Source organism: Cetorhinus maximus, chromosome 12 (genome assembly GCF_964194155.1).
Source record: "Cetorhinus maximus chromosome 12, sCetMax3.hap1.1, whole genome shotgun sequence".
NCBI lineage: Eukaryota > Metazoa > Chordata > Chondrichthyes > Lamniformes > Cetorhinidae > Cetorhinus > Cetorhinus maximus.
In genome coordinates this window covers 95,969,885-95,991,530 of record NC_135890.1, presented here as the reverse complement: position 1 = coordinate 95,991,530, position 21,646 = coordinate 95,969,885, and the positions used below count along the sequence as shown (strand labels likewise).

Below are 21,646 nucleotides of genomic sequence, written 5' to 3'. Positions count from 1 at the left end.
TCAGCGGGTGCGCACAAGAGGCGGCAGTGCGCCCGCTGGCAATTAAGAGGCCTATTAAGGCTCTTCAGCAATTAATTAATATGTATTTTTTGCTGCCCGCTCAACCCTTTGGTTGACGGGCGGACAAATAGGCCAGGCGGCCTTTGCATTTTTTATGAAACCTCATCCATGGGCAGGATGAGGTTTCCAATGGTTACTAAAAAACAATAAAAATTTTTTACACGTTCCTCTTCATGTGACTGAGTCACATGTGAGGACATGTTTATATCATTTGTAAAACATTTATTTTTATATTTAACATTCTTCAGCTCCCTGAGACAGCTCTGTGCCTTCAGGAAGGTTTCAGTGCTGCGCATGCACAGACTTTAGTGCTCGTACTCTTCCCGCCCCCTCATCCCAGCAGCGCTGAGGCTTTTAGCATGTTTCATGCTGGCTGGCCGTGAATTGCAGTTGGAGCCCAATCGCGGGCAGCGATCCGTCTCGCGGCCGTTCCTGGGCCTGCCTGCTGTGCCCACTTAACAAGGAGAAAGTCCTGCCCATAGATTTTAAAAGATCCAGGCAAAGAAACACCACACGCTGAACAATCCAATTCAAAGTGAGTTTTCTTAACTCCAGTTCATTGTAGACAGCAGCTTGAGGCATAGATGCTGAAGGATTTTAACACTTGTTAAATCTTAAAATGCCTGCCTTTACACACAACCTTCTTCCCTATATACATACTTTCCCCTTTGAATGCAAATTCCCATTGTTTCACTATGTCTTTGGCCTTTACCTCCCTCATCATAATAATTTATGATAATACCAATTTTTACCAGTAATCTTTGGGAAAAATAAATACACTGGGCAAAATATTAAGCTTGGCGGGTGGGCCCGACTCGGCTGAGTGTAAAATGACACGTGATGATGCCAGGCGAGTGTCCTGACATCATTACGCAGTGCCGCGATATTTCGTTTGGTGGGCGGCAACGCATCTGACGACTTTTAAAAGGCCTGTTAAGGCCATTGAAAAGGTAATTAAATTCAAATTTATGCTGCCAATCCAACCTTATGGTTGGCGGGCAGGCAAAAAGGCCAAGCGGCATTTTTTAGGGAACCTCATCCACGGGCGGGATGAGTTTCCTAAAGCAAATAAAAATCAAATAAAAATTTTACACTTGAATTAAAAACATGTCCCTGCTCATGTGACAGAGACACATGAGGGGACATGTTTTATGACATTTTTATTTTCTTTTAAACTCTTCATCTCCCTGAGGCAGCTCTGCAAAGCGCTGCCGTTTGCGTTTCATGCTGGGCAGACCTTAATTGGCCCACCAGCCTGAAATTGCCTCGCACCCCTCTTTATATATGCTTCCTCTCTCTTTAATCTGTAAATCCCATTGTCCTATATGTCTTCGGAAATTTATTTTTTCCATAATATAAAAATCTTTCATGTTGTCAATATGGTCAGTACCTTTGGGAAAAATAAGCATACTGCTTGGCCTTGCTTATCTTGTTGGTTGTAAACATCCTATCATCCCTTTGAAACCTAAACAACCCTTTCACTTATCTAAAAATACAAATTTCCTTCACACCCTGCATGCTGCCCTCATCCATGTTTACTCATTAGCATTTCAAATGTCTTTTACCCCTAATTTCTTTTGATAATTTCAAGCTTGCAGTCCATCTGATTCTAATTCAATTAAAGCACACAGACAGAACCATCTACACTCACACCCATAAACCTACTTTACAATAAACCACTCTTGGCTCTTGTAATGATTTATTCTTTTTGTTGCAGGATAGTAAAACTACAGTAACAGTGTTTCTGTTCAGGGAGAAGTCTTGGAACTATTTAGGAAGGCAAAATGCACACTTTAAACCCATTCAAAGTTTCATATTTGGGATATATTTGGACAGCAATCAACCCAGACTATTGTCTCTTGGAGAGGATAGAGTTCTGGTAGGTAACTGTTTTATTTTGGTCAGGCTCCTTTTCTGCATTAAAATCCATTTTTTGACATAGCTCAGAATAAAAACTGTTAAACTGTGTTCAAATCCTAAGTATGATTTGGCAAAAAATAATCATCTGCTATTGATTAGCAAGTGGTAAAGCAAACAAGAAATATTGTAAACGCACTGCTAGATTCACTAACTTTTAAGCACGATCCCTGCTTGATGAAATTAGCTTTTAGCTGTTTATGCAAATTATAAAAAGAAACAGAAAGAGAGACAAATGTTAATTGCAATTTCTTGCAACCGTTTCATCTTTCCAAAAGGGGCACTGATGTTAACATACCTTTCAAATTCAAATAGATATATACTTTCATTGTTGGTTCATTTAGTGGTGAATGCCCACCTCAGGCCCTTCTGACTTGGTTGGGCTCTTTGGAGTTCATCTCAACCAGATCCCTTTCCTGGTGTGGCATCATTAATGGTAAGAATTCAACATACATGGGAATTCCTTAGTTCTAACTTTGAGTTAGATGTTTTCTTCTGATACTAATTGCTTTACATAATTTATTGATTATTTTTCACCGTTTATTCTAATTTTTCCATGATAGTTTGCTATGTGTTTCACCTATTTCATTTTCATTGCTTCATGTTTATTATTGTATTTGCCACTGACCTTACAGCATTTCTTCTAGTTTCAAAAAAGAAAGATGTGGTAGCTATCTTGCAAAACTTATTTAATAATTTTTTTTTTCAATTTCTCAGGTGGAGTACGATCTGACTCATAGCACTGAGGGTGATCTGCGGATATTGAGTAGCGAACGAATAGAACAGAGTGCCGTCCCTACGTGCATGGCCTGGTATCCACCAATCAGTAAAGAGAGCTTCATTATCACAGCCAACAACCAGTATAAACTAAAGCTCTACAATGCCACGACCAAAATGTGCAGGTTTGTGAAACCCACTTATTCAGAAAAGGCACAACAGTTTGCTTCAAAACATGAATCATTTTAACCAATCTAATACAGCAATAACTACTTCATTGTATTCAGGTTTCTTTGAAAGTATATTTTGAGCATAGCCGAATTATTCTAGATCTATTAAGTTATTTTTCAGTGCATCTCCAGCACTGCTGCTTTGAACCATTTGAAGAGATTTAGCTTTTTAGTTAATCACAAATTATAACATTACAAAAATGTACGTAGTTGATGAAAATCTGTTAACACCAACATAAAACACTTAAATAAAGATGTGAACACACAATATTATATACAGCTATTCACAAAATGTTATTAATCTGCCGATTGACATGTTCAACAGAATTGAATTTCACCTATTCCAATCCAAAATGTTATAAGAGAGATATGTTGCTCTGCTGCCTCCAGGGAGCTCTGAGACAAACATAAGAAGTGACTTTCACCCATGTCTCCAGGGGAAGTGTGTCTCCTGGTGATAATATAAGCATTGGATGCCAAGGTTACTTTGTATTTCAGCCCTCAGCAGGGTGAGACAATTTTTTATTTGCTGGTTTATCATATTCTTTAAGACTGAAGCAGGACAAGTTGCCCTAATAAAAAATGGCATACCACAATTGCTTTAGTCAGTTTTATCAGTCGTAAAGTGTCTCTTCTGTATTTCATTGACTTACAAAACAACTACAACAAGATTAGGGCGATACAGATCACAACTATGGATGACAAAGGGCATTTGGCCCATCTTTCATTCCATAAAAACCCTAATTCCTCCAAATTGGAGCATCCAGTTGCTTCTTGAATAAGGTCTGAAGTGGGGATGTTGGCTGATGGTTGAACAGTGTTCAATACCATTCACAATTCCTCAGATACTGAAGCAGTTCCATGCCTGCATGAAATATCTAGGTAACATTGAGGTTTGGGTTGATAAGTGGCAAGTAACATTCGTGCCACACAAGGACCAGACAATGACCATCTCCCACAAGGGAGAATCTAAGCATCTCCCCTTAACATTTAACAGCAATACCATTGCTGAATTCTACCCCCTAAAACATCCTGGGGTTACCATTAACCAGAAACTGAACTGGAGCAGCCATGTAAATACTGTAGCTACATGACCAGGTCAGAGACCGGGAATTCTGCAGTGAGTAACTCACCCCCTGACACCCCAAAGTCTGTCCACCATCTGCAAAGCACAAATCAGGACTGTGATGGAATACTGGCCATTGTCTGGATGTCTGCGCCTTCAACAACACTCATGAAAGTTGACACCACCCAGGAGAGAGCAGTTCGCTCTATGGGCACAGCATCCACCACCTTAAACATTCACTCCCTCCATTACCACGCATAGTGGCAACAGTGTGTATCTATAAAATGCACTGCAGCTGCCTGCCAAGGGTCCTGCAAAAGCACCTTCCAAAACCACAATCTTTATCATCTAGATGGACAAGGGCAGCAGGTGCATGGGAAGCACCCGCAAGTTCTCCTCCAAGCCACACACCATCCTGACATGGAATTATAAGAACATAAGAAATAAGAGCAGGAGTAGGCCATTTTGGCCCCTCAAGCCTGCCCCACTATTCAATAAGATCACGGCTGATCTGCCCCAGGCCTCAACTCCTCTTTCGTGCTAGCTCTTCATAGCTCTCAACTCCCTGATATTTCAAAAATCTATCTACCTCCTCTTTAAATACTTTCAGTGATCTAGCCTCCACAACTCTCTGGGGTAGAGAATTCCAGACATTCACAACCCCCTGAAAGAAGAAATTCTTTGCATCGCAGTTTTAAATGAGTGTCCCCTTATTCTGTAACTACGTCCCCTAGCTTGAGATTCCCCCACTAGTGGAAACATCTTCTCAACATCTACCCTGTCAAGCCCCCACAGAATCTTGTACATTTCAATAAGACCACCCCTCATTCTTCTAAACCCTAATGAACCTGTTTGGCCGTTCTTGATAAGTCAACCGCTTCATCCCAGGAATCAGCCTAGTGAATCTCTTTTGAACTGCCTCCAATGCCAGTATATCCTTTCTTAAATACGAGGACTAAAACTGTACAGAGTGCTCCAGGTGCAGCCTCACCAACATCCTGTACAGTTTTAACAAGACTTCCCTATTTTTAAACTCCAACCCCCTAGCAATACAGGCCAAAATTCCATTTGCCTTCTTAATTACTTGCTGCACCTGCATACTAACTTTTTGTGTTTCACAAGAACACCCTGCACTTTTTTGGAGTCTCTCTCCATTTAAATAATAGTCTGCCTTTTGATTTTTCCTACCAAAGTGCATGACCTTACACTTTCCTACATTAAATTCCATCTGCCAAGTTTTTGCCCACTCACTCAACCTATCTATATCCTCTTGCAGATTCCTTATGTCCTCATCACAACATGCTCTCCCACCTATTTTTGTATCACCAGCAAATTTGGATACATTACATTCTGCCCCCTCCTCCAAATCATTAATATAGATGGTAAATAATTAAGGCCCTAGGACCAATCCTTGTGGCACTCCACTAGTTACGTCTTTCCAACCTGAAAAAGATCCATTAACCCCGACTCTCTGTCTTCTGTGTGTTAACCAATCCTCAATCCATGCTAATACATTGCCCCCAATACTGTGAGCTCCTAAATGTGCAACAACCTTTTATGTGGCACCTTATTGAATGCCTTCTGGAAATCCAAATACACTACATTTATCGGTTCCCCTTTATCAACTGTGCTTGTTATATCCTCAAAGAACTCTAGCAAATTTGTCAAACATGATCTCCCTTTCACAAAACTATGTTGACTCTCTTTGATTGCTTTAAGCTTTCCTAAATGTCCTGCTATTTCTTCCTTAATAATGGACTCTAGCATTTTCCCAACAACAGATGTTAGGCTGACTGGCCTATAGTTTCCTGCTTTTTGTCTCCCTCCCTTCTCGAACAGGGGCATCACATTAGCAGTTTTCCAATCCGCTGGGACCCTCCTGGGATACAGTGAATTCTGGAATATTTTGACCAATGCCTCCACTATCTCTGCAGCCACTTCCTTGAAAACCCTTGGATGCAGGCCATCAGGTCCTGGTGACTTGTCTGCCTTTAGTCCCATTAGTTTCTCAAATACTTTGACCCTCGTAATAGAGACCGTTACAAGATCTTTCCTCTTATTAGCTCCTTGCTTATCTGATATCTTTGGAATATTTATAGTGTCCTCCACTGTGAAGACTGATGCAAAATGTTGGTTTAAATTATCTGCCATTTCCCTGTTCCCCGTTATCAATTCTTCAGTCACAACCTCCAAGGTTCGCACATTCACTTTAGCTACTCTCTTTTTATGTACCCGTTAGAAGCTCTTGCTGTTTATTTTTATATTTCTTGCCAATTTACTTCCATAATCAATTTTCTGCCTCCTTATTAGTTTTCTAATCATCCACTGCTGGTTCCTAAAAAAAATCCCAATCCTCTGGCATACCACTAGTTTTCGCTGCTTTGTATGCCTTAGTTTTTGATTGGATACACTCCTTGACCACCTTTGTTAACCACGGGTGGTTCATCCTTCTCACTGAGTCCTTCTTTTTGACAGGGATTCATTTTTGCTGAGCGTTATGAAGTATCTGCCACTGCTCATCCACTGTCCTTCTCCTTAGTCTATTTTCCCAGCATGCTTTAGACAACTCTTTCTTCATTCCTCTGTAATTGCCCTTATTTAAGTTGAGGACACTGGTTTGTGACCCGAGTTGTTCACCCTCAAACTGAATTTGAAATTCTACCATGTTGTGATTGCTACGCCCCAGAGGATCCTTAACTATGAGATCTCTTATTGACCTCATTACACATTACTAGATCTAAAATAGCCAGTTCCCTGGAAGGTCCTGCAACATGTTGCTCTAAGAAACAATCCCTGATGCACTCTACAAATTCATCTTCCATGTTACCCCTGCCAATCTGATTTGTCCAGTCAATATGCAGATTAAAATCACCCATGACAACTGTAGTGTCCTTCTTACACGCCTCCATTAATTCCCAATTTATACTTTGTCCTACAGTGAGGCATCTCTTGGGGGCCTATAGACGACTCCCACCCGTTACTTCTTCCCCTTGCTATTTCTTATTTCCACCTAAACTGATTCAACATCATGAGCTATTGTACCTATATCACTATTCATCACTGCACTAATACCTTCCTTTATTAACAAAGCTACCCCGCTTCCTTTTGCTTTTTGCCTATTTTTCTGGAACGTTGAATGCCCTTGAATATTGAGTTCCCAGTCTTGGTCACCCTGCAACCATGTCTCTGTATTAGCTATCAAGACATATCCATTTATTTCTATTTGTGCTGTCCACTCAAATATCTTGCTAGAAATGCTGCGTGCATTCAGATAAAGAGCCTTAAGTTTTGACTTTTTACCATTATTATTAATTTTGGTTCTAATTTCTGCTGCACCGTTCTGCTTATATTTTCTGCCCTTTCCTGTCACACATTGATTATCGTTCATCTCTTCACCACCCTGCACCTTTGCTCTCATTTCTTTTTGATTTTTTAAACTTCCCTTCAATTGAACCCCCCCCCCCCACCGCCACCCCCCAATAATTAGTTTAAAGTCCTATCTACATCCCTAGTTTTCGCCAGGACACTGGTCCCAGCATTGTTCAAATGAAGTCTGTCCCAATAGAACAGCTCTCTCCTTCCCCAGTACTGGTGCCAGTGCCCCATGAACGGAACCCATTTCTCCCGCACCAATATTTGAGCCACGCATTTACCTCTGTAATCTTATTTACCTTATGCCAATTTGCACGTGGCTCAGGTAGCAATCTGGAGATTATTACCTTTGTGTTTATGCTTTTTAATTTAGCCCCGAGCTGCTCGTAGTCCCTAAGCAGAACCTCTTTCCTAGCCTTACCCATGTCTTTGGTACCTATGTGGACCATGACAACTGGACTCCTCCCCTCCCACTCCAAGTTCCTCTCCAGCCTAGAAGAGATGTCCTAACCTTGGCACAGGTAGGCAACACAGCCTTCAGGACTTTCTGTCTTTGCTGCAGAGAACAGTATATATTCCCCTAACTATGCTATCCCCTATTACTACTACATTTCTCTTTTCTCCTTGAATGGCGCTCTATACCACGGTGCTGTGGTCAGTTTGCTCATCCTCCCTGTAGTCTGTGCCCTTGTCCACACCAGGAGCAAGAACCTCATACCTATTGGACAAGGACTCTGGCTGAAGCTCCTCCAAAGCTAAATTCTGGATCTCCATACCTGCTTCACTCGCAGTCACACCCTCCTGTCTCTGACCACAGTCCAAATTTGAAGTAATTAATCTAAGGGGTGTGACTGTCTCCTGAAACACAGTGTCCAGGTAACTCTCCCCCCCCACCCCTGGTGTGTCACAGTGTGCACAGCTTGGTCTCCAGCTCATCAGCTCTGAGCTGAAGTTCCTCGAGCAGCCAACACTTGTTACAGATGTGGTCACGTTGGATTGCACTGGTGTCCACCAGCTCCCACATACTACACTGCAACACATTGCCTGCCCAGTTATCTCAATTCTATTTAATTAATTAATTTGGATGTTAAATATTTTAGAAGTGAATTTCTTAACTGTATTCTTCAGCTGTAGTAACACCTCCTGATTTAAACCACTTGTTCAATCAAAAGAGACATGGAAGAGATACCCACCAATCACCAACCTGTTTTCCTTTGACATCACACTGACAGGTAGAAACAGTTCCTCCTCTCACACTCTCCTCTAGGTGCTGCTGACTGCCTGTCCCACGGTCCTGCTCTTGCACTCTCCTCACTGTTCCTTCATTGTTGCTGGGTCAAAATCCTGGAACTCCCTTCCTAACACCAAATGGCAATTAGTGATGGGCAACAAATACTGAACTTTCCAGGTTTTTACTGTTTTTGGTCTTAAATCTGTCTTATTTAGTTTGAACCTGCAGCCCCCTTATTCTTTTGTCACAATTTCTAAATTGATTTTCTGACTTTATTTTTTCAATACAATTTGTTATCTTGTATACTTTCATATGATCACCTTTCAAATGCCTTCTTTCCAGATTGAAAACTCCTGGTGTCTCGAATATTCCCTCATTTCTATGACCTGTAAAACTAGGGATTAGCCTTGTGGCTCTTCTTTGCTTGAGTTGTTACTTCCCAATGCTTCTTTTTTTCAACTGCAGATGTGCTTTTATTTTTAGATCTCTCTTTGTTCCTTAGATAACCATTTGAAAAATGTTTATGCGCCTTCATGTATTAATCCTAGTGAATTTATCCCTTTGCCCTTGCAGGATCTGAAAAGGCCAACTTTTATCTTTATTTCATATCATTCCTGTTTAGCCTGAGTTTAATTACAAACTGATTTTAAAAACTTTGAAGACATTTAAAGTCTTGTTTTTGATGACATTCTGCAATTATTTTTATTGTTATATGTTTACATTGTTTCTTTTCCCTGTAGGAAGACAGTATTAGGCCCAATTTATGGATCCCCTGTTAGGAAGATAGAAGTTCTCCCTTTCTCAAAAGACAGTGATGTTAAGAAATGTTATTTAGCCTACATCACAGATGACAAGGTACACACTCATTTGCAAAAATGTCTGCACCAAAAGCAATATAATGTGGTGAGGCAGTTCTCAGTTTTCAGTTTTCACTATTTTGTGAGAGAAACTATTTGCCATATTCTTTTGTGTTTAATTGCTTGTTTTTGAAATTAATTCTTCAAAGACTTTTATAATGGCTCAGCGAGTAAATGTGCTCTTTAGAAACGTGCAGCAGAATCTTCCGTTCTGGAGACTAAGTCTGGTGACGGGAGCAGAAGTCGGAATATGGTGTCATAGAGAAAATGCTGAATAAAAGCAGTAAGGGAAATAAACCTGACTGTGAAAGGCAGCTAATTTTAACAGAATAATTGAAATGACCTGATGAATTGAACCTATGTTTAATTAAAATGCTGATTATTCAGTTCACTTGAACCAGGATATATCTGTATTAATTTACAGTGGTACGAACTGCTGATTAAATATTCTACTGTTAATAATAATTGCCTAGCATTTCCACAGAGGTTTTACAGTGGAAGATTTGTGAGACCCCACCCCCCGATAAATGGCTTAAGCAACTAAAACTGGCCATTTACGCAGTTCTTTTAGAGTTTCCGCCAATCTCTCACCAAGGTTATGGCAAGAGATTGGAATGATCCTATGGAAGCTCATGGATCAATGCTTTTAAGTGAATAAGTTACACATTTTTTTTTTGTAATGCGTTTGGGGATGTAGTGGATTGATATATAAGTGTGATGCTCTGCTGATATGATGAGCATTTGTGCCTTTGAATTCTAAAAATCTTGCTCCCTGTTACCTAGGTGGGTTTACAAACTCTGCCATTGGATGGAAATCCCCACAAGTCCTGTGCAGTTATCTGCCATGGAACAACGGTGTCCAATATTGCCTGTTCATATGATGGTTCTTACATATTCACTGCAGGAGGAGATGCTTGTACTGTGCATATGTGGAAAGTTGACCTGACGTAAGTGCGCTGTTGATATGCTTTCAAGAAAAATTGTTCTCAACTGTAGCATTTGAATGACTTGTACTTGCACTGCATATTTATCTTGTAGAAGCCTAGGGGAGAATTTTCCCTTAATGAGACTAAGTTTGGTGGTGGGTGGTTTCTGCGGTACCCGGAATGGTGGGAACTCACGCCTGATTTCATGCTTGGAGGGTCATTAATTATTCACAGGCGCGTATCAGTCCGAATCGTCTGGTAGGTCAGGAGCTGATTCGTCAGCTGCCGTCAGCTGCCGGGTTCGAAAGTCCAGGCACCATTTTTAAAGGCCAGTCCAACACACAATCTCACTCTCCAGCCCGCCAGAGATGTCCTGCAGCCAGAAGAAGAAAGCTAAGAGCCTCAAGAAGAAGGCAGCACCCCGCTTCATGCACCAGGTCCTTCAGGCCTTGATCAGAGGAGTACAGGCGCACAGGCAAGTGCTCTATCCCAGGGATGGCTGCAGGAAGTGCAGCAGCCTCACCTCTCTGGCATGGGAGGCCATCGCAGAGCAGGTCAGTGTGGCTGGCAACCATGCCTGAGATGCCATCCAGTGCAGGAAGAGGATGAATGATCTCATCTGCTCTGCCAGGGTAAGTCATTCTTCAAATCCCTCCAATGTCAAACTCTCATCATGGCATCATGCACTCAAACAGCTACTCTCTTCAGGGATCTCACACAACCATTAGCAGGGGACACATATCAACACTCATTCTTCACATCAACACCATCCCATCTGTCATGTTGCTCACACTCCATCCTCTGGCCATTCTGGGAAGGGCTCACGACACACAGGGGACATTCATCTCACCCAGCCTCTGCTCCATCACTTTTCATCTCATGCCTTTCTTTCTTCGTCATACAGGCCAAGCTGACCCAAATCAGGTGGGAGAGATTGCAGACTGGGGGAGGAATGGCCGACATCATTGCCCTCAGCGAGTTTGAGGAGGCTGCAGTCAAACTGGCTGGGAAGGACAGGGATCACTCTTGTGGGGAAGGGGAGATCAGCCTCTCCCAGCAACCTAGTACAGATCACAGCTCCATCACCATGAAATCCTGACAATCACAGTGAGTCACATGCAGTCTTATCTAGCTCATGCTCTTTAACTGAAATTCTACTTTCTAGGCATCAGCAGACTGAGGCCTCCAAGCCAGTCGAGCACCAGTGCAAGCCCCCAGACAACGTCTGAGAAAGCCCTGGAAGAACAGTCACGGCACTCAAACGCACTCTCCACCAGCTCAGAGACACACACATTGGTGGGGCAAAGATGTAGATTAGGCTTGGGCTCACTTTCTCGAGAACACTTCACTGACACACCCCGCAGCAGTCAGAGGCAGGGGCAGCCCAGGTCTTTGGCAGTTAGAGGGCTGCTGGAGGCCAGCCACCCACTCAGTCCGATTCAGATGATGAGCCTCTGAAAGCAGCCGCCGACTCAATGCTGGAGATGCAACGTCAGGCAGTGGAACATCAGGCAGAGATTCGACAGTCACTCAGCAGACCAGAGCAAGCAATGAAGGAGTCCTTTCGTGTTCTGTCTGATGTCGTGGTTCCGACATGTGAGTGCCTCAAGGTCACGATGGGAAGGCTGGTGACCACCATAGAGACCTTGGTCCAGCATTCTTGCCGGATTTGCGCTCGACCCTGTACTCCATGACCACACACCCTGGTGGGCGCCATCAAAATGTAGGTGACATAGGGATGAGACACCTTGACCTCCCTCTAGGCCCACCATCTCCTGCAGGAGTCAGGCCGGGGCCCTCGGGCACCCACAGTGAGGATGAGCATCAGCTGGACACCCCTGGAGCCTCCTCTCAGTACACTCCAAGGTTATTCAGCTGCTCACAGCCCCCTCTGCCTGTGACCCCATCCACCCCAGCTTCTCAGGCTGTCGAGGGTGCTTCTGCCCCTGAGCAAGGTGACCCTTATCAGGCCTGGGCCCTCCAGGCCTCAGGCCACCAGGGGATGTCATCGCAGACATTAGGACATAACAGTCAGCAGGCTGCCTCCATCTCTGCTGCAGATGTCGGAGCAGCACCCAGGCATAGTGGTAGAGTTAGGAAATGTATGAAAAATTGATGTCACTTTTGGGTCATGGGTGTGCAATACATGTAAAGAAATTGCACTTTTGTGAATACATTTGATGGTTATGTGAATGTTTTTTGCAACTGAAGGCATTGTGATTTTGTACTTTGGAATCCTCTTATTTCAAGGTTTAGCCTTCCTCCCACTCAGTGATAGTGTGCCACTATGAGATTCACATTCCTGTGATGTCAACTTCATAAACCTCCTTTACAATAAACCACAATAATATTATGAAAAATATTTTAGTTTCATGACAAATCACATATGCCACATATGTCAACCTCAATTGAACTAGTCACCACAACCTTGTGCGATGTCAGGGTGATGTGTTTAAATCTTTATTAGAGGCATTTTTAACCCTTCTTCCTCAAGGAACACCATTGAATGAGAGCAGCTCATCAGCATTGATATTCTAACAGCATTTGTGTCTTCTCAGTGGTAGTGGCAGAAGAAAAGACATGCACAGGAGGAGGAGATCCCTAGGCATGTTCACATCTCAGTCAAAGCAGTGTTTGCATCATTAGATGGTTGTGAAGCTGGTGAATCTTGTAGCCTGGCTATCTTAGTCCAGAGCAAACCTGACATAATGATGGACCTTCCTGTAAAGGGCATCTGTGACCTCCTTTATGCACCGATGTGCTGCGGACTAAGAGATGCCGCATAGGTCCCCTATGGATCTTTGGAAAGAACCAGAGGCCAAGAAATTTAGTGTTGAGGTCACCTTCAAAGCCACAGGCAGGGAACACCCTCCAACTCCATATGACATCAGGTCTTCACAAAGAATGTGGTATATGTGATGTGTCATGAAACGATCATGTTTTTCATAATATTATTGTGGTTTATTGTAAAGTTAGGTTTATGGTGTGAATGTGTATGGTTCTGTGTGATTTAATCAAATTGGAATCAGGTAGACTGCAAGATTGAGATTATCAAAAGAAGCTAGGTGTAAAAGGCATTTGAAATGCTAATGAGTAAATATGGATGAGGGCAGCATGTAGGGTGTGAAGGAAATTAGCATTTTTAGATAAGTGAAGGGGTTGTTTAGGTTTCAAAGGGATGATAGGATGTTTACAACTAACAAGATAAGCAAGGCCAAGCAGTGTATTTATTTTTCCCAAAGGTACTGACCATATTGTCATCGTGAAAGATTTTTCTATTATGGGAAAAGTGAATTTCCAAAGACATATTGAACAATGGAACTTACAGACATATATAAAGAAGGATGGAAGGCTATGTTGTGGGGCGGGGTGGGGGGAGGTGGTTTTAAGATCTAAATGGACTGTGTAAAACAGCCTTGGGGAAAAAAAAACCTCCAGCCACTTTTGCATAAGCCTGCTGTGTCCAGTAACCAAAGTTGGAGAAACACCTTTGGAATTCCACTGTCAAGTGGGTTCTGTGGTAAATTTGCTGGATTGTCTATCTAAATTTAAAATCTATTTTAGACTGTTGCCTTAAAGAGGTTATGTAGTTGGGAGTCAGGTTAATTAGGAATTTTGGGATTTGTTATAGTATTAAGTAACTGTAATCTTACATATATGCTTGAAATCTTTTCTTTTACTAATAAATGTTTTAATTTAATTTTTAAAGTCTCTAAAGGTGTTAGTGGACTCATTACTTCTGAATTTGGTGCACAAATCTTCTCATAATAAATACAAATTGTAAAACTGTTGTGATAGCATGGCCAAGTTTCCCGTCTGGCACGCATCACCTGCCACATCATAACAGATGTACCAGAGCTCAGGACAAGCGCAGGCGTGCACAGCATTGCCTGTCACTCATTTGTAAATAGGAGACTCTTCTACGATAAACCCTAGGTCTGGCGAGTCATCCCGGTTGTCTGGGTCTCTCCTCCTGTTCATGCTGTGGTTCCACTTGACCATGTCCTTCCTGCTGGAGCTGCGTGTGGAGTCACCTCTCTCTCCTTCATCTTTCTATTGCATTAGGACCCTGACAATGGCAGCATCGAGCCCTGGATCCATATGTGCGTTTGCCTTCTCTCTGAAAGGAAACATTGAAGACATTAATGATTCAAAGGGCAAGGAAGTGAAGCTCAGAAGATGACACACTTAGAAACTTTAAGGCGGCTAATGCCACCTTGTCCCTGAGACACTGGCACACACATTGAGGTGACCAAGATGGCATTACAGATATGTAACATCTTGAGCTCTGTCTGGAATGCTAAAGTTTAATTGAGATGAGTGACCCAACCTAGCTCTGTGCTCCAATCTCTAATGCAGCATATTAATGACCAATCAATTGCTCATGGTCAATGAGTGGATGCCCTTTGGCCTGTTAGGAGTGTCGAATCTGGTGAATACGTGACAAGTCTTCATTGATGGAATGCTATATATGATACAGCTGTGTCTCCTTCACTATTGCCTGCATTCCCAAATTCTACATTTCTATGTGTTTCTCTTGAAGCGACTGTGAGGTGAAGCCACTGAGTTCTGAGTAGCCCTTTAACAGTGCTAATGAAGCCATTGGCTTTCAGTGGCTTTCATCGGAAGGAGGTCTTCCTCCTTTCTTTCTGAGCAGACCCCTGTTCGCTTCTGCGGCAACAAGAGGTTAGAGGGCAACCCCAGAAAGGCTCAGTCATGTTCGCCCTTCCCCCTCTCTGCCATTCCACTGCCTTCCCTCCCAATTGCCTCTCTCATGTTCATCAACCCCACCCTCGCCTCACAGCCCGGTGCTAGTTTCTGAAAGCGGAGGCCTGCATGAGTACCACAGCACAGTGGTGTTCCTCGGTACAATGTAGGCAAAGAGCAGGAGCAGACCAACCCTACAGGCTCAGCAGTGTGGTGTTCATCGCAACAAGACTGGCGCAGCGCTATGGCAGGTAGGTTATGTATGTTCCACTCACCTCGAAGTCACCAGCGAACTAAGGTTCGACATGTGCATGCCACCCCTTTTCAAATGCATTTGAGGCCGACGTGATTTCCCGTTGGCAAGTCACAAGATTGGAAGGCCTGACAGGATTCCAGCAAGCAGCTGTTTTAATGAGCATTCATGACATGTTAATGAATGCAAATGGCTTTCACGCCACTAGCCGTCGGGATAACTGACCTGCCATAAACCCACCATCAGGAGAATTGCAAACTGTTTTTACGCCGGTGGATTTCCGACTTTTTGCCTGCCGTTCGATTGTCTGCTTCTGCCGGCCACGAAACCCGCCACAGGCGGGATGGGAAAATTCCACCCTGGTTACTATTTCTGGAACTCATTTGTTACTTAAAAAAAAAAATTCATTCATGGGATGTGGGCATCGCTGGCTGGGCCAGCATTTATTGCCCATCCGTAATTGCCCTTGAGAAGGTGGTGGTGAGCTGCCTCTTGAACCGCTACAGTCCATGTGGTGTAGGTACACCCACAGTGCTGTTAGGAAGGGAGTTTCAGGATTTTGACCTAGCGACAGTGAAGGAATGGTGATAAATTTCCAAGTCCTTGAACATCTTTGTGAAGCATACTTGCTTAGAAAAGCTACTAAAAGATGATCAACAGCTTCCAGAAAGCTGACATAGCCCCCAAAATTCTAACATTTCAAGAACAACTCTGATTATAACTTCGAGGTGAAAGCATGTAGAAATATGCCATATGCTACCCTGACTTGGCTATATATTGCTGTTCCTTGATTGTCACTGGGCCAAAATCCTGCAGCTCCCGAGGGTGAGCCTACACAACACGGCCTACAGTGGTTCAAGAAGGCAGCCCACCACATCTGAAGGGCAATGAGGGATGGATAATAAATTCTGGCCTTGCCAGTGACACCCACTTAAAAAAAAATGAACTTGGCACTCTCCTTCTGCTCTCTATTCTAACTAACACTTCTTTCTCTGCTCCCTCAAATCAACATGATACTCCTTTGCTTCCAACCTTAATCAAGCTGGCAATCTGCTTCCAGTGCCACCCTAGTCAAACTGGCCCTCCTCTGCCCCTCTAACTTTCTCAGATCATGCTGACATTCTTTCTTCTCCCTCCCCCGACTTCAGTTCCAAATGGCGCTGCTTTTTCTTCATCCCAGTTAATGGCAGCTCTCTCTTTCCTCTCACATACCAAAGCACCTCTCCCAAATTCCTTTTTCTCCATCTCCTTTATTACCATGCATTTTCCCTTTCACTCCAAACAACTTTTTCACGATTCCCACGGTGCCTCTTAATATCATCTATTTCTTTCCCTCCTTTTTTCACATTCATCGTCATCCATTCCCCCCTTCCTTGCCCCTTCAGCATCAATTCTACCTCTTAAGTGATTCTAGCTGCTGCGAATTTAGTTAGGAGCTCTCGGTCTCCTGTGAATTCATGCTGACAGTATGCGGGGACTAGAACCAGTTTCCATAGCATTAACAGCGTTGCTGAAAGGATTTTTATCAGCAAACACTGACTGAAATGCTAATGGTGAAGATAAATTGCTAACAGTCGGCAAGTGTAGTGAAACAATTCAATTTAAACTGATATTTAACTACAGCTCTGATGTTTACATTCATCATCTGTCCTATATGTAGGAAAGTCACAACTTAATGGCTTCTTATAAATTGTACAGATTGCCAATAGTTAAAATCCTAATCACAAGACTCTGCTGAAAATTTTTTTGGAACAAGAAGGAAGGAGAGCACTGCACCGAAGAAAAGAAAGCAGAAAAATGTTTTATTCAATGGCTTTAGAATATTTATTGCATCAACAAGAATGTTATTACAAAAAAAAGAAACAATGCAACCCTGCTGTGATTTGTGGGTATTGATCTATACAGACCTGGAAAAGAGTTGCCTTTATGTTGTGTTTTTCATAACCACCAGACATCTCAAAGCACTTTACAGCCAATAAAGTACTTTTTTTAAAGTGTAGTCTCTGTTGTAATGTGGGAAACGCAGAAGCCAATATATGCCAACTTCCACATACAACAGGATGATAATGACCAGATTTTCTGTTTCTTTGAGATGTTGATTGAGGGCTAAATATTGGCCAGGACACTGGGGATAATTCCCCTGCTCTCCTTTGAAATAGTGCCATGGGATCTTTTATATTCACCCAAGCAGGTACATGGGACCTTGGTTTCATGTCTCATCTGAAAGGTGGCACCTCTGACAGGCATTTCCTCAGTGCTGGAGTGTCAGCTTTGCTTTTTGTATTCAAGCTCTGGAGTAGGACTTGAATCTTGTGACTCAGGTGAGGGTGCTACCATGTGAGCTATGGATGACGATAGGTTCAGTCTCTAACTTGTGCTGATATAGTTGACATTGTTATGCATACAAAGCTTAAAAGATTGCTATGTTTTGGGACTGTCTCTTTAATTTAAGGTAAAATGGAGGAATGAAAGAGGGTCATCAGACCTACTCTGAATTCTGCCCGACAACAAGCCTGCGTTGCTTGGTTGTTATTGGGGGCAGTAGGCCCCAGGTTGACTTACTGGGAAAAAGGAGCAAAATGTTCATATCTGTGGATAATGAGAAGAGCAGTTGTGCTGACTGTGGGTACACTGGTAGTCTCCAAGGCTCACAGGGAGGTTATAGAAATGTCAGGTTTTATAGACAGTTGTACTTTAAGCTGTCTGTTTAATTCAAATAAAGAATGGAGTTGGAGGTCTAGAGGATAGCTAAATTAGCATTTCTACCTGGATACAAGGCCCATGTGATTCACTTTGCCCTGGAGATGAGCTTTGGGAAGGGAAAAGTCAATACAAAGCCATTGTAGTCTCAGGTTGTAGGTTTTCTAAGATATCCCTGAAACTCACACACAAGTCAGTCTGTAGCCAACTGACAGACAGAGAGCAAGAGATGGAGGCAGCCAGTCCTACACCTGAAACAGAAAAAATTCTATCTCTATTGTTCACTATGCAGAACGTGCTCAGATTGAAGAGATCAAGTTTGTGAGGATTTAAAGGGGACTAGAAAATTCACCTAACTTGGGCTAGAAGGAGGAATCTCCAGTGTAACCCTCACTGCGAAAGTCAGTTCTGGGATTAAAAATTACCCAGCTAGGAAAAGAAAAGGAAGCACGCCATTCAGAGCTGAGAATAGCTTTGGACTGGTTCCAGGAGAATAAAGCGTCCACTTAAGGAACAGCATAAAGTGTAACCGTGGCATGGGATTTTTGGTTGTGTTAAAAGTTAAATGGGGAGTTTCTATTCTGTAGCTTAGAGTATAAATTGCCTACTGAATAGTGTTTAAATATTGTTGCTTTTAGTTTGTTTGTTACAGTAAAAGTCTTAAAACTTGAAATTTTCTTGCAGGATCCTTTCAGCCAGTCACTGGAAATTCTTTTTAAAAGTTAAATTTACCAGTTTAAAAGTTACCGGTCTCTTGGGAGATCGTAACAACATTAGCTAGTGCAACAGTTGAGGTGCTAACATTGACCTTAGCTTTCACTCCTGATTGCTATCACATATTAATAGAAAGTGCACAAATATGGGAAACAGCAGCACCCTTTTTGAATGTTCAGTGCTACTGTTTCATTATAAGCTGTCTCATTAGAATGGTAAATATAGAGTTAAGAAAGGAATGACTGTTATTTTCTGATATTAAAGGGCCCATGAGGCAGTAACTGCACTTGGAGGAGAGGATCTGATCCCATTCTATGGTTTATTGGAAGGTGGAAGAGATGGAGAATTATTTAGGGTAATGATATTTCTGGATTTCTCTAGATTTATTTAACCATTGTAATGGACAATTCACACCATTTAATGTTCTTGTCATTTTCATTCTTTTGTATACTGATAATTAGAATAAGAATTTTACATTTCTTTCATATTCTAATCATGAAATCATTTATAAATGCTGTATTCTGTAAAGAAAAAATTGTGTTACTCATCTTCTTTACAAATCCCCATATGTAATGGGACAAGTGAAGACTCAAATGATGGGATTGGAGGAGGTGTAAATGGGAATAACAGAATCACCACCAACAGCTCCTGTGCAAAAATGAGGCAGAGCTTAAGACCTGAAATAAGATAGGAAAGGTATGGCATAAGGAAGGTATATAGTCAAGTCCTTCAGGGATCAGTGTTAAGACTGCTGCTTTTCTTGATCTATATTAATCACCTAGACTTGGGGGTACAGGGCAAAATTTCAAAATTTTCACCTTTTGTTTATTTGCTTGTCCTTATACTATCTCTTTTTGCCTTCCATGTTCATTCCTTTTGTCATTTAATCTCTCCTGTCTTCCACGCTATTACTGACTTTCCTGCTTGTTCTATCCTTCCCCCCCCCTCTCCCTGTCTTGCTGAAAAATTGTTGCATCACTCTTCTTATAAAGGTTCACTGGCCTGAAATGTTGGGTGGAATTTAATGCCCTCCTGGAGATGGACTGGGAGGTGTGGGAGCTGTATAATTGGGTGGGAAAGTGCTGGGTGGAGTCCCTGTTGCCTTGCTGACTCCCACAGTGGCAGGTGGGGGCCACGCCATGTGGGCAACTGCATGCGGGCTGTTGGGGTGAATCTGTCCTACTTGTGCAGCGTGTGCCCAATGGAGAGATCCGCCAGTGGCAAGGGCCACCCATGCAGTAAGACCCCTGCCTGACCTATAAATTGAAACCCCCTCCCTCTCCTCATTGGGAATACGTTGAAGGTTGGGATAGACAGATTTTTGATCTCTCAGGGAATTAAGGGATTTGGGGAATGGGCAGAAATGTGCAGTTGCAGCCCAAGATCAGCCATGATCATACTGAATGATGGATCAGGCACGTCAGGCCATATGGTCTGCTCCTGCTCTTATCTCTTATGTTCTCCCTGACTGGCCCTGGTGATCCCATCTCACCTACTTTTCCTTAAGGGCTCCAGTGACGATCTTTGGCCTGGGCCTTCTGCAATGCTGGCAGTGGTCACCACTTCTGGTGGTGTTGTCGGTACTAGGGAGCAGCTGGCCCCTGATTGGCCGACTGCCCTTGGAGGTAGCACATTCACCCTGAAGACGCCAAGGACCTCATCACCAAGCAGGAAAGTACCTGATTAACATTAAATCAGGTCAGTTGGGGCGGGGCAGCAGTGGCCACGGCAGGGTTGCTAGTAGTTCTCCAGCTGGTGGATGGGCCCACTGCCGTAACCATTAAATTTTGCCCATCAGCTCTGTTCCTCTCTCCACAGGTGCTGCCAGACCTGCTGAGTATTTCCATCATTTTCTGTTTTTATTTCAGATTTGCAGCATCCACAGTACTGCACTTCGCCTTGTACAGTGCTGACATGTTTCACCATCTGTATTTTGAATTTACAGAGTAATTCCAAAAGGCCCATTCTTCACTTCTATAGAATAATTCTTGCTCAGAGTATAAGTTTGCAGGTACCTGCATATTAACATAAAAGATGGTTTGTGGTTCCATGACTTGGAATTGATAACGAAGGCCTGTTGTAAATAAACAATCTCTCAGAATTATATGCAAAGAACGATGAGTTGGAAATTTTGTCACAATTGCTTTGTTTACCCACATTCACCCCTCCGCTCCACCACCACCTCAAAAGAAACAGGAAAGAAATTTCATTGAACTCAGCAAAATTACTTCTAGTATTCAAATTTCTTTTGAATGTTGGGATTTTGTGGCAGACTAATTTGAAAAATGCAGTTCGCATTCAATAAGCTGAGAAATGATTTGGTTTTGGCTTTACCAACCCTAAAATGTTTCTAAGGGTGTTACTGCTAATTTGGGTCTGTGCTAGATATTTTTGTGGATTCAAATTCACTGGTTTCTTCCATAAGTGGATCCTGCAAGCATTATGATACAGAGAGCACCTTAACTCTCCAAAACCTAGTCATACAATAGTGTGACCCAGGACCACAATACCAACATGTACTCGGTGCTGTGATTTTCTATGTGCAATAGTGAGTGTTTCTCCAATCTTTTGAAAAGTAGTACGGATTAGCACTCTGGTGAAGTGAAGCCAATGATAAAATTAAGGTGGTTCATTTTTGCCTTTACAGAGCAGTGAATCTGGCAAGTCTTTTCACTGATCCCGATCGGTTTCATCTTTAACATGGGGGTATTTTGTCTCCTTCAGCCTTCCATAGCTGACGACGGAATATGTATTTCTCTCTATTTTTCTGGGCAGGAAATTGGCAGATTGACCTCTGACTCCCTCCCTTTCTTGGAGTTGACCAGTACTGTTGCCAATAAAATCAGCTAATGCTGTCTCAGGAGTGGATTTCTCCAAGACAGGATCTGCTGTGCCC

General features: G+C 42.6%; 1 protein-coding gene across 1 annotated transcript in view; it reads left to right on the top strand.

The window, feature by feature from the left end:
* The window catches only part of cfap251 (cilia and flagella associated protein 251), a 73,411-nt gene that overhangs the window by 36,730 nt on the left and 15,035 nt on the right, over nt 1-21,646 (top strand). Inside the window, exons 13-17 of the mRNA XM_078554659.1 lie at nt 1,778-1,939; nt 2,695-2,879; nt 9,334-9,448; nt 10,234-10,397; nt 19,015-19,105. Coding sequence (XP_078410785.1) covers nt 1,778-1,939; nt 2,695-2,879; nt 9,334-9,448; nt 10,234-10,397; nt 19,015-19,105 — 717 coding nt within the window. The remainder of the gene's footprint in view (nt 1-1,777; nt 1,940-2,694; nt 2,880-9,333; nt 9,449-10,233; nt 10,398-19,014; nt 19,106-21,646) is intronic.